At 33.3% G+C, this 13,584-nt stretch overlaps 1 protein-coding gene across 3 annotated transcripts in view; it reads right to left on the bottom strand.

Annotated features, from left to right (window-relative positions):
• DYNC2H1 (dynein, cytoplasmic 2, heavy chain 1) overlaps positions 1 to 13,584 on the bottom strand; it is a 250,498-nt gene that overhangs the window by 118,833 nt on the left and 118,081 nt on the right. For 2 of the 3 annotated variants that reach the window (XM_004689057.2, XM_012729844.1), the window contains exons 60-65: positions 12,358 to 12,444; positions 8,783 to 8,909; positions 7,201 to 7,342; positions 6,562 to 6,671; positions 2,637 to 2,735; positions 1,205 to 1,328 (exon numbers count right to left, since the gene is read on the bottom strand). In XM_004689057.2, the coding sequence (XP_004689114.1) occupies positions 1,205 to 1,328; positions 2,637 to 2,735; positions 6,562 to 6,671; positions 7,201 to 7,342; positions 8,783 to 8,909; positions 12,358 to 12,444 (689 nt within the window). Of the gene's footprint in view, positions 1 to 1,204; positions 1,329 to 2,636; positions 2,736 to 4,059; positions 4,081 to 6,561; positions 6,672 to 7,200; positions 7,343 to 8,782; positions 8,910 to 12,357; positions 12,445 to 13,584 lie in introns of all 3 variants that reach the window. The other variant, XM_004689056.2, reaches the window with a different exon arrangement.

Here is a 13,584-nt window from a genome sequence, read left to right as displayed (position 1 = left end):
CACATATTTGTAAGTACCTCATGTGTATGCCTATGTGTACACTCTGTACAACATACTCTCTCACAGTTTACCAACAGCACTTTCTAATCATCACTGTTTGGTTAGAAGCCTGTGCAGAAGAGATAACAGCATAGTTCATTTACTAGAATGGCCCACTTGCAAGGTTGGCCCATAGGCAGTCACGTGGGAATTTGGAGTTTGAAAATTTGGTGTTTGGGAGGGTTCTCACCATTCCCAGAACACATTAATAACAGGTCACTGTAAGTAAGGTGCTTGTACAATGTGGTTTATGCTGAACACCTGCTTCACCCTGGAAGTCTGGAATTTTGCTACATGCTAAGCAGAGTATGGTAACATATCAACCCCCAGTAAAAATCCACACAGTGTCTAATAATCTTCCATGTCCACCACATTCAAACAAGTTGATGCAACTCATTTCTAGGGAGAGTTAAGTACATCTTGTGCAGTTCTAACAGAACAGGACACTCAGAAACTCATTCCTGGTTTCTTGATTCATGACTTCATGCAATGTGCCTTTTCTCTTTGTTAACTTTCCTTTGTATCCTCTCTTTCTGTAATAAATATTAGCCATGATTGTGACCATATGATGAATTCTATAAGTTTTCCTAGTAAATCACTGAGGCTGGGAGCAGTTTGGAGACCCTGGATAACAGAGTCACTTAAAAAAAATTGTTTATGACCCTCCCTGGTGGTGCAGCCGGTTAAAGCACAGCACTAAGAAGCTTAAGCCACTTCCGCATGAGTTCGATCCCCGCCTGCTCCGGAGGAGATCCACATGGTGTGGCAGACCTCTCCTGACCCACCCGCTGCTCCCCTCAGCAGTGTACTTTGTTGATCTGCCTGTTCTGCTCCCCACTCTGTCCCTGGTGAATCCTCTCACCCTCCGCATCTCTGGCCTGTACCCCAGTTCTGTATGCATAAATAAATAAATCTTTAAAAAAAATTGTTTATATGTTCTTAGAGTCTGATGACATTACCATAACCAATCCAAAATGGTTTCTATTTTCTAGGTTCAATAGCAAGACATACATCTGCGAGGAAAGAATCTATGCCTTTAAGTCCTATTCAGTATTGTAAACCAGTGTTACCTCAATGAAGAAAAAAAAATTCAAAGTTAATTACAAAGTTAACTTCTTTGGATATTTTAAAAAGTTACTCCCCGAAACTGTAAATACTTAGTTACCTTGAGCCACCAAGTCTCGTCTCAATAATGGATAAAGAACAGGCTCTACACCATCCATTTCTTGTATAATAAGAGTTTTTCCAAAACGTACTGCCAATTCAAGAGCCGTGATAAAGTTACTATCCTAAGAGAGTAAGAAAGAATACATATTAGTTCCTTTATTACCTTAATATTTACAAAGATCCTTATAGATAATAAGGATCTTAATAGGAATAATATGAATATTTTAAACTTAATATGCATGCTAGTAATTCAAATTATTCATGATTGCTTTTCTAGTTATAAGTACTTTGCAATGAATCATTTGGGTTGAATAAATAACCAGATAAATTTCATAAATAATTTAAATAGACATAACTAAGGATTTTTACAATAACAATAAAGGTCTTTCAACTTCCTACTATAATTTCAAGATGATATAGAAACAGATTTTCAAATTCTAAATGTAGTAAGTTACTTTCCCAGGTAATAATAAGAACTATTTTGTTTATATTCAAAACCAAATACTGAATGAAAGAAGAAAGAATGATGAATTTTAGTAATTTTTTCTTGGTAATATGGTCGAATCACTGTGAAAAGAACCATGGACAACGTTTTCTAAGTATGCAAGAACTGTGATGTTTTCTGTCTAGGAAAACCATTGCTTTAAGTAGCACCTTAGGCTTCCAACTATGGTAAAAAAAAAAAAGTTTTTAATTTGGAATTATAGCTACTATTATCACTTACTATAAACCAGAGTGACATTAAAGTATTTCATATATCATCTAAATTACAATTATTATGGACACACACAAATGACACCATTTTATAAAGCAAAAGCGAGAGGTAATTTTTCAAGGTCCTAAAGGATATCCAAGTACATTAATCATATACTGGGCCTTCCATAAAAGAAAAAAAACTTGACCAAAAACCAATTTCCTCAGAAAGGTAAGTATGATAGTAAGAAATTACCTAAAAGATTTTGAAATTACCTAAAAGATCAGTATTCAAATACTAGATAAAACAAGGATGCTTACTGGTAGTTAAATGAACATGGAATTTTAAAGGTCACAGGAGAAACTACAAGTGTGCCAATTGTGGCCTTCCTGTTTCTCTAAGTTAGTAACCTTCATTTCATTTTCCATGGCATCCTATACTTGAGTCTTTATCATAACATAGTTTTAATTCCATGAGGGAAGGTACTGTGAGTACTCATATTAAACTCCCAGGATGTAGATTAATATCTAGCATACAGAAGATATGAAGCAAATATTTTTACTATATTTTGTATTATATTTTTACAAATAAGAAAACTAAAGCTAAGAAAGTTACATTTCTTCTCCCAGGTCTAAGACTCAGCTTTGAATCCATATTTTCTATAACAGATTGAGAGTTCTTTTCTCTATAACATGCCACTACTAGTTGGTATCTAAATTTTATAAGTAATACACACCTGCTGGTTAATAACTTCCAAATGTGAATCTTTCAAATGGATTTTCAACCATTCTGTAGCTTGGGAAGAAGGGTCTATAAGAAATGGGCATACTCGACTCTAGTACAAATAAAAACAGATTATAAGCTTTATTAAATACAAATAATTACTTCAAAGCTTAAAAACAGTCACTCAGTAAGTAACTGCTTCTCTGGCTTTGGAGAGCACAAATATGAACAAAATAAGGAACAAAATGTACAGTTTTCAGTTATACCAGAGGTCACATTAGTAAATTTTAAACTGAACAGGAGTTAACAATAGGTAATTAAATTTACTCAATTAAAGTAGGTAAAGGCCTCTTTTGTACACAGTAACACAAGAAGTTTGCATTAATAATAGAGTAAACATGAGTTCTAGCCTTAAGATGCCCATCTCTGTTAGGCTTGTAAAATAAACAATATTAAATTATCTCCGAACGTCATACATTCTTTACTTGAATAAACCATAATAGGCCTTACTAGAGAAATATGAGCTGCTCATAAAAGTATTCTGAATGAATTACCAGTAAAGTGCTTATATCTTAACACACTAATGCTTCTGAAGCAATAACAAAAGAAATCTCCTGAAAGAGAATATTCCATAGGCTGTAAGTTAAGAACTAATGAAGCAGCAACTAAATTCATTACAGAATGCCCTATATTAACTAATGCTAACAGTAGTAATTATAACCAATAGTTATAAACCAGTGAAACTACCATTTATCACATGAACATATGTCAATATATATTTTAGGTGTGTAGCTATATATGACAAATTTAAATACACAAATACTTATGATAAATGTAAAAGGTTGTCTACTAATCATTGTTACTTCGTAAACCAGATTGAAATAGTAACAATAGTTGACCTAGTTTTCTTAACTTTTCACATTTATTGGACAACAATAATACAAATAGCTACTATAGGGATAATATGACATGGGAAAGCAAAAGTGAAATGGAGACTTGCAACAGGCACTGGGCACACCTAGGGAGGACATCAGTATATCTCTGTCATTCCTGGAGTTTGGAGGGGTGGTAAGATCATCTGTCCTGGAGACAACAGTACTACACATGAGGATAACAAAGAGATGACCGTTCCAAGTTTCAAAAGTCTTTCCAGACAACATAGCCTCCTTTTTGCTTGCCCCAGAATAGACTACTCAGCACAGCTGACCTCCAATGTTACATTTCCATATGGCCTTTAACCAGCATCTATTTCTAGAAGCTCCATCATAAAAACATGCTAATCCTAGTAAATAGCCTTTAAGTATTACTATACTATGGTGCCACACCTGGGTTTTATATATAATTTTATGTTAGCACTCAATTAACAAATATTACACAAGTCCACTAGGTTGTGTCTAATCACAAAAAAAATCAAAAATTAAAAAAAAAAATCTTACCCATGACTTCAAACCAATGATCTGATGCATTTAAAGAAAAAAAAAAAAAGATGTTTAAAATAAATCATGGTATTTAGCATAGGAAATATTCTTAATTGCAAAACATACTTAGAATTTTGTATTCATATGATTTCATTCTTTGCATACATTCTAAATATCTTCATTTAGACAAGACCTCAATACATATTTCAGTCTGTGCTCCATAATTATACACACCTTAATTCTACCATTAACAACTTACAAAAGATCCAAAAATGTTAAGCTCTAATCCATCAATGCATTCATTCATTTGTGATATGGTGAATGAACTACTATAGTAAGGGATATAGAAATTATAAAAGACATTATTTTATCCTTCTTTCATGGTCAATAAAAATAGCAGGATAGAAAATTCTATAATCGAGAAATACACAGATTCTACAGGAGGATGGCATAGAATAGAGGAAGCTCCTAGCAATTCACGTCAAACTAAGTCAAGAAAGGGAAATTGGACATCAGGCAAAGACAATAGCATGATGGAGAGAAGAATGAAAAGTCAGTAGTTGGAAAACTAAGTGTTTTAATATAGATGGACATAGATGATGCATATAAATGCCAGGTATAATCATATTTCATGCCATATTTAAGGATAATGAAACTTAATGTATTTCAGTGACTTTTCATTGCCTACAATGTAAATGAAGGGACTGTCATAAGCACATTAAAATTTTAGGAAGATTACTCAAAAAGCAGTCAAGGAAGTGATACTAGGGGCAAGGGATCAACTGGAATAATGAAGTAAAAAGGTCAAAATGAAGCCATTGTAGTGGCTGTAGTGAGAATAGGAGGAACTCCTGACCCATTTGGGAAAAATATTTGACAAGACTTGTTGAATACTTCTGTTGAACTAACAGAATGTAAAATTAAAGAGATAATGTAAGAATGATTTGCAGACCTGCAGCTTACATTACTGGGTCAAATTTCTAGTGGTAAGAAGGAAGTTTGTTTGTATTCTTAGGCTATTTACAGGTACAAAAATAAGTGCCAGATCCTGGAAGGGAGCAGAAGACAAACCCAAAGTCTGAGGATATATACAGAACAATGGTGAGCTGAGAGTCACCAGGTTTCCTTCATAGAGGGTAGAGAGAACCTATCTGAGAAAGAAGCCATCACTTCAGAGGGAGAGAAATCGATGTCCTGATAACATCACTTGATTCCAAAAGCTAGTCCTGATCTTTTGAATATTTCACTTATTTAAAAACATAAAATCCTTTTTTTTTTTTGTACTTGGCCACTGAAAGATTCCTCAATAAAAGATAATAAACACTGCCTAAGTTAAAGATATATGCTGCCTAATTTAAAGACAGATCTAACCAGAAGTTGCAACTGTATGTCAGTAGCTCATAACAGGTCAAAGGATAAAATATAAGATCTCTGTGTTAATTCATCTCTCCTTGGGCAGAATTATTGTTTAAGGAGATTATTTTTAAAACATGTAAGACAGTTTCAAATTTCATATTTACTTCTTATACCATTTTATTTTGCTTTATAAATAAAACTGAAGTCTATCTCTTGACTAGCTAAATAACACAAAATAAATTTATATATATACAGAAACACACTATCTGAGCAGCAGTTTCATAGTATACACCAGCTGGAGGTCAGTGCTTGAATCTTGGCTCTGCAATTTACAGCTATGTGACTTTGGACAAGTGAAACTTTAGTGCTGCAACTTCCTTATCTATAAAAAGGATAATGCAGGTACCTACTAGGTATGGTTGATTTGAAAATTTAATGAATTGTTTAAATTCTTTACCTGTATTAAGTAAATTAATTAAATAGTAATTTAAACACACCATAATGAGTGCATCAAGTGCTCATTAAGTTGGGGGTTATTTAAAAAAATTCTCTATGCAACTTACTTTTATAATTCTATAATTTTGACAATGACTTAATTGATTTGCATTTCCTCAGCATATACTGAATAGCAGAAAGGAAAAAAAATCTCGGAAATTCTGAGTGGTTTAACAAATTAAAATTAAAGTTGAAATGTAAAAAATTGATAAATATTCCATATATGCCTTCACAAGAGTTATAATATTATAAAATTAAATTAAGAAAAATATATAAATGTGAAAGTTAATCACCATTCCATCTCACTTCTTCTCTCATTCACTTTCCCCAGCCTGTCATATTCTCCATACTGACCCAACATCAGAAAGGTCACCCTAACCAAGATACTTTTGAGAATAAAAGGAAGACTAACAATTACATCAGACAACAGAACTTCAATTTGGAATGTTTTGCCATCAAAACAATGACACGTTAGTTTATACCTTTATATTAAGATAAAAAATTACATTGAAAATTATAGATCAAGTGAATCAAAAATGTATTTTCATTTGCAAAATATTTCACTAAGAAGAGAGTGAGTGTGAAAGTCAAAGTTTTTGAAGAAGGTATTTCCTGTAACAAGTTTCAAAAGAAACATTTCTCATGAGAAATCTTTAATAGATTAAATACCTGTAAGATAACAACAGCATTTTCTATGGAAAGGTCATCTGATGGCAGACCTTCACTTTTCCAAATTAACTGTTCACTTTCAGTACAAAGAAATCTCCTCAGATCAAATTCTGCAAAGTTAGAGATATTAAAAATATTTTAATCCAATGATGCTGTTCTTCACAAAAGGAAGGAATAAAACTATTTAAATTACACTGACACAAAATTCCTGTGACCACATTTATCACTAAAAGCTGAGGGAAAATAATTAAAAAATAAAAGTACAAAAGAATAAAATGGAACTCAGTTAAATTATACTTCTTGTAGTAAGTGAATGTTTTACAACTATAATAGTTTTTTCAAACCACAGAATTAAGAAGGAATTGTGATCTTCCTACATTTCATCTGATGATTTGAAATTATTGCAAAATTAAAATAAAACATTTAATTATATTCATGTAATACCAAAAATAATCCAGTAGTCTTGGTCTGAAGGAGTTATTTCAGGAATAAACAATAAAGCAATTCTCAGAATAGCTGTAGAATTCAGGAAATATAAAATAGTTATAATGACCTTAGATTACAGAAAAAATCCTTATCAAAATGAGATCAAAAGATATTATACTGAAATTTCAAATTTATGGATAACTGAGCACCAACTTTCAAGACCAGCTGACTTCGTCCACTCTTCCAAACAGGTTTTCCTCAGACCCTCAGGAGCGGCAGAAAGGTAGGTAATAAATGCAGCAGCTAGTTGAGCTCTTTTAGGAAGTGTAGCTAATTCCTCTGTTATCTCTGCAACCTGGAAAAAAAACAAAGAGGTTTGGAGATGTTCTAACATGGGAAACAATGACAGCTTCAGCAATTAGTTTTGAATTTAAAAGAAATCATTTTAATGTAAGTATTAATCTGTCTTGAATATAATTATCAAATTTTAAAAATTGCAAGCTTCTGCTGTGATATTTAAATATGCATGTAGTCTCAATGCATGTGTAGCAACATTATGTCATTGAAAATTTGTAATAAGTGATAAAGTAGACCTTTTATCTAAATCACAATACTCTAAGCCAGCATCACTTATAAAATAAAGATACAGAATGAGCAAAGGCACAAAACATAGAAAAACCATGGAAGTCAATAGTAAAAAAGCTTAGACCAGAGTAGCAATATAGAAGGGATGAAAGGAAAGCAAGAAAGGCTGATTAGAAAAAGACTGAAAGGCTGCCCAGGTGATGCAGAGGCATTTCTGCTTTAATGAGTATAATAATGAACCACTGGAAGTGATCAAACATGATAGTGAGTGATGCAATGAGACTGGGTTTTAGGAAAAAAAAAAAAAAGATCACGCAGCTGACAAGTGAAGAATGACGTAAACAAAGGGTCAGATGGGAGAGTAACAAGTTTGGAAAAATCCATTAAAAAAGAAAAGGATTGGCTTTAAGGATGGATGACAAATAAGAGGCATATTTGTAAGTGGCTCTGACAAGTTAACAAGAAAGGGTCTAAGACAACCACATGTTTCCAGTTTGAATGCCTGAAAGAAAAATGTTCTACAAAAGAAAGGACATAAACGAGTTTTGAGGGAAAAGAAAAATAAAACAAAGTTAGACATAATGCATTTGAGTCCCTGAGAAAGTTAAATATAAGTATCTGAAGTGTACTTGGGAATATGAATTTAACAATCTAGATATAAATTTCTGGTCATCGTGATACAGATGATATTAAGCGGGAAGAGACAAATCTTGGAGCAATTGCAGAAAAACGTTCTGAGGAAGTAAATAAAAAAACAAGCGACACTGCATAAGCTATGAGAATCAGTGAGGAAAGAAATCTCACTTGTTAAGGAAAAACAAACAAAAGCCAAGACTTTAATAAAGTTGAGATAACAAAGAATTTCAAGAAAAAATTGACCAACAGTGTGACGTCTCAAGACTGTTGCCCTGGTCAAGGTTAAGTTTAAAAAAAAAAATCTGTAATAGAGAACTAAATTTTCTATTAACTCCTTTCCATCATCAGCTCTCCTCTCAATAATACAAAAAACTAAAAGAGAAATAGATTGCTTTGTCAAAATTCATTCATATAAAGATACTTTGCTCAAAGCTCAATTCATGTAATGGGCATTAAAATCTAGTGAACTGAAAGCTAATGGACATTTTTCTCTCTGTCTTTTTTAACAAACACATTACATTTGATTCCCTGTGTTTTAAAGGAGGCTTGTTTATGGCCTCTCTCTCATACAAACCTGTGCATTCCACCTCTTGTGTTCTCTATCAAGCTGATTAATTAAGACTTCTGCAGCTTTAATTGTTTCCTGTGCTTTGCTTACTTCGGCTTCAAGTTTAGCTGCTTCTGAAGTCCTGCTCTGGAATCTATAAAAACATTAAATATTAATTAAAGGCAAAGAGTTTAAGAGCGATTTAATTATTCTTAGGGAGAAAAGTGAACCTTTATATGAGAATTTAATTGACAATACTGATGATATCTGTGTACAAAACACCATTAACAAGCAATGTCACACATGTACCAAAGTACGTATTTAATGTGTAGAGTTCTCAGAGGCCCTAATGCCCTACTGTTAAGGAGAAGGATGTCCTAAAGGAACTCTGCAGAGTTTTGTGGACTCCACCCCCTACTCCAGCTTTCTGGACTCTCCCCCTTCTACAACTACAACTCCCAGCAGTACCAGGGAGAAAACTGTGAGGACCCAAAGGCAGAGCTAAGCAGGTATTCTGGGACTTCGGGGGGTAAACAGTCAGCCATTTGGCCCAGCGGTCTCTCTTGCTTGGGCAAAAGCTCTCAGGACCACATGACTTGGGGCTTTCAGTTAATTTGTTACCAGAGCTCCAAGTCAGCCTAACTGGTAAGATATTCCAGATACTTTGTATCCCACTCTCTTTCCCTGGGTTGTTTCCTTTTCCTTTCCCCTTTTGTAAATAAACCCATTATTGACCCTTGTGTGTGCCTACAGTACAACTGAATTTTAAGCCGTGGGTGAGGCCCCACAGACAGGCAGCCCAGTTCACACTGGGGTGCCCTGTAATACTACCAAACTATGTAAAAATTCCTCAATATGACATTCAAGGCTCTATTACAGGATTGATCTAATCTATCTTTCCAATTTTATTTCATATTATTCCAATCCACTAAAACAAAATGTCAGCATCTTAAGAGATTTATATTCCCAGAAAAGGCCCTACCCTTTATCTCCTGCTGTGATATTTTTTAATTAATCAATATAATTAATCATATCCTTCATCATTTGCCTAAAATCTCTTCCAGCACTTTCTTATCTTGACCTCACACTTTAACTACCTTAAATATCTACCTGTCAAAAATAGAAAATAAGGCCACCCTGGTGGCCTAGGGGTTAAGTCTCTCAGCACTATCACCATGATGATCTACTGAAGGGGCCCTGAGTTATCACAGTGGGGCCTGAATTTGGTCCCTGGGCAGGGAGCTTACCCATATATGGTACAGCAGACCTCACCTGTTTCCTCTGCTGCTCCCCTTAGCAGTGTAGTTCAGTAAATTTGCCTGCTCTACTCTCACTATCTCTTGTGAATCCTTTTATTCTCTGCCCCCTCAACCTCTGGTCTATACCCAAGTTCTTCTATGAAAAACTATAATCTTTAAAAAAACTATATATATATATATGTATTTAAAATTCACCTGAAAAATCTAGTCCATTGTATATTTACCCTTTCTATGTGCCATTCTACCCAAGTTTACAAATCTTTTTGAAATTATTTTCCTTGAAAAATACTTATACAATTTTATTATATTATTAAATAGTTATGTACTTTGTCATTACTTAACCCATCAACAAATATGTTTGGACCTACAAAAGATTGTGTCCAAGATTGTGTTAAGTATCAAAATGATAAAAGAAACAAAGTAAGGTGTCATTTAATTCTCAGAACAATAATTCAAAATTAGCACTAAATTCTAATTTTTTTATTTGAAAAAAAAATTTTTTATTGAGGTAACTTGCTTACAACATTGTATATGATTTAAAACTGAACACACATTTCAGGTGTTTGTAAATATAGTTGTCCTTGAAGGTACTGCACAAAATGTAACCAATAATCAGTAGAGGACTTAAAATTCATGTATCATTTCTGAAAATAAAGTCCACACTCTTTACAGTACATTTCATTGCCAAGTACTCAACTCCCTCCTTCCTCAAAAAAGAGGATTCTAAGAGTTGTCCAATAATCTCACTTATGACTATTCAACTGTTAGTGAGAATGGAATAAAATTGATATTTCAATTCTTCACTCACGTTAACCACATTTCAAAGTCTTAGTAGCCTCAGATTACTAGTGGGTTCCATACTGTTAATGCAGTTAATATTAGTAAAATACATCCATTATCTCAAAGTTCTCTTTGACAGCACTACTCTAGAATCTGGAGTCAGCTATTTGCACCATACTTTGTACATGCTTTATGACACATATTTGGATTTAATTGACTTGCATATTTCTGTACACATTTATTAAAACTTGAAAGTATCTCCTTAATTTTGTCAAATTACAATTTAGAATAGATTGGGCTTATTTCTAATTTCCTTATTATTTACTAATACACAAGAAAATAAGGGTCACTCACAATCTACAGTTAACTAAATCTTAATTAAGGATAGTGAGATGTAATAATATATTAACCAGAATTCATTCATTCTTGATATTAACTCTAAAATGAACTGTCATCTGTTTTACTAAAATTAAGAATTAGTATCAAAAATTCTTGTATTAATTACTCCAATTTTTCCATTCACCAATCACTTAATTTATACAGATAAACCTTAGCAATTTCGAATTATCCAAAATCTGAAAAGTGTGCAAAATGCTTAGTACAACACCTGACACATTTACAAGTAAATAATAAACGGAGTTAAAACACTGCTATCATATGCTAACTACGCAACAAATATTTGACAATGAGCTGAATATTAAGTACTAAGTCTAGGCATATGATACTGAAAAGAATGTATTGTTTTCCTTATACTTCTCTAGTTACTTCTCTAGTTAGGGTATGTCTACCCTAAAAATTTGCAGCAGTATTGAAAGCAATGGGTTAACAGATTTGATGTTTTCTTTTTGATTTATTTTTACAACTAAACACATAAACATAGAGATAATGATTCCCTAGCTCAATATTCATAGGAAGAAACTCACTTTTAGTATCAAAAAATGAAAGCAAACTATAACATATACTATACTTAATCCCAACTTCTCTAATTTTCCAACCTTCATAATTTTTAAAGGAAAATGCTCCCACATTTATAGAAATTCCCCTACCAATATTTACTATACTGTACTAAGCAGCAACTACAGGAACATGAATCCAAGGAGATACATAAAACATTTTTAAATGAATCATGTTAATAATATGGTACTTAAGTTTAATACAATTTTGCATGAAAGAATATTTCTTCAACACCAAAAACAAACAAGTTAAGGTATACACACTTTTACATGTAATTGTGCATCCATTGAAAGAGTGTAGAATAGCATCATCTGAAAAAAGTGAGTCAAATTGTTAGATAAATAATCAAATGGAAACTGCAAGTACTACACTGCCACATTAATGCATCCGTTTCAGGTCTTTGAGCTGAATTTTCCAAACTGTGAGAATATGTAAAGGAATGGCTAAACACTTCAAGAAAAATATTTTTGTTATATTATTTTACAGTCCTGCTATTTGAAACTGATAAAGCACAAAAAGAAGTAAAGCTAGCAATTATGATTTTCAAACTTTAAAAAATCAGCTCAGGTCCTTTCTCTTATATATCTAAAATATAATTCAAACACTTACCTCTCTTTAAGTTCTGATACTTTTTGACCAACTGAATTGAGAAGTTCCTCTAGTTTCCTTTTTCTGTCTTCAGTTTTCTTCAAATTCCTAAAATATACCTCAATTTTATTAAAGTCATTCTACCTAAGATATCACAAATCAGCAACAACACCTGAAAATACATCTTGCATAAAGAATGACAACAAAGTGTCAATAACTCAGAAGTATCTTACTTGGAATTTGATTTGAAAAGGAATTTAAAAAGTACCCTCTCGGACCTCCCTGGTGGCGCAACAGGTTTAAGCACTAAGAAGCTAAAGCCACTTCAACATGAGTTCGATCCCAGCCCCGTAGGTGACCCACATGGCATGGCAGACCTCTCCTGACCTGTCACTGGGCCCCTCAGCAGTGTATTTCATCAGTTGGCCTGTTCTGTGCCTCACTCTGTCTCTGGTGAATCCTCTCACCGCACCTGCACCTCTGGTCTGTACCCCAGTTCGTATGCATAAATAAATAAATCTTTTTAAAAAAGTATCCTCTCATACCTCTCATATAACTGTATCACTTTTAGAAGTCTGCATTAAAGAACACTTACACTTGCATGCAAATTTTTGGGTGAAAATGATAGAGTAAATATATTAATTTCTCTTCTGCCCCTTCCAAAATTCTATGAAAATTAAGTCAAAGAAATAAAGACATACATACACAAGGATAACACAATTTAAAGAGAAGTATTGTAAAGGAAACATTTTAATACAATTTTGAAAGGTGGTAACATATGCCAGGACATTAAAAGCAAAAGCCAAAAAATTCCAAAATGTCAACATATCAGACAACATTTATCTGTGAAAATAATAAATAAAGCTAAACACAAAGGATAGTTTAGTAGTCAATATTATGAAATCTGACATCATATTACTTCCCTCACTGAGAATAGACGTCTGAAACATCCCTGGAAGTACAGTTTATATTCCTCACATCTCCTTCCATCCCTACCTAGGCCCTCCTAGAGAGATGATTTGAGAATTCATACACAAATGACTTCCCTTCTCTCCCCACCAAAACAAAACATAAGCACAAATTTTGAGAGGCTGCCATCAAATGGCTAGTTCATGTTGCTGTGTGCTACTAGAAATTCACGCGCTGCCCACATTACCTGAAGGGTATGTCAGAGCCACAAACCTCACCTCCATCATTCAGTAAATTTGGATAAAAAAATTACATCTCGAAACTCAACAAAAATGAAGT

The sequence above is a fragment of the Condylura cristata genome, unplaced genomic scaffold (assembly GCF_000260355.1).
Source record: "Condylura cristata isolate star-nosed mole 26May11 unplaced genomic scaffold, ConCri1.0 scaffold00025, whole genome shotgun sequence".
Lineage (NCBI taxonomy): Eukaryota > Metazoa > Chordata > Mammalia > Eulipotyphla > Talpidae > Condylura > Condylura cristata.
The sequence above is the reverse complement of the archived record's forward strand: the minus strand, read 5'-3'. Positions and strand labels throughout refer to the sequence as shown.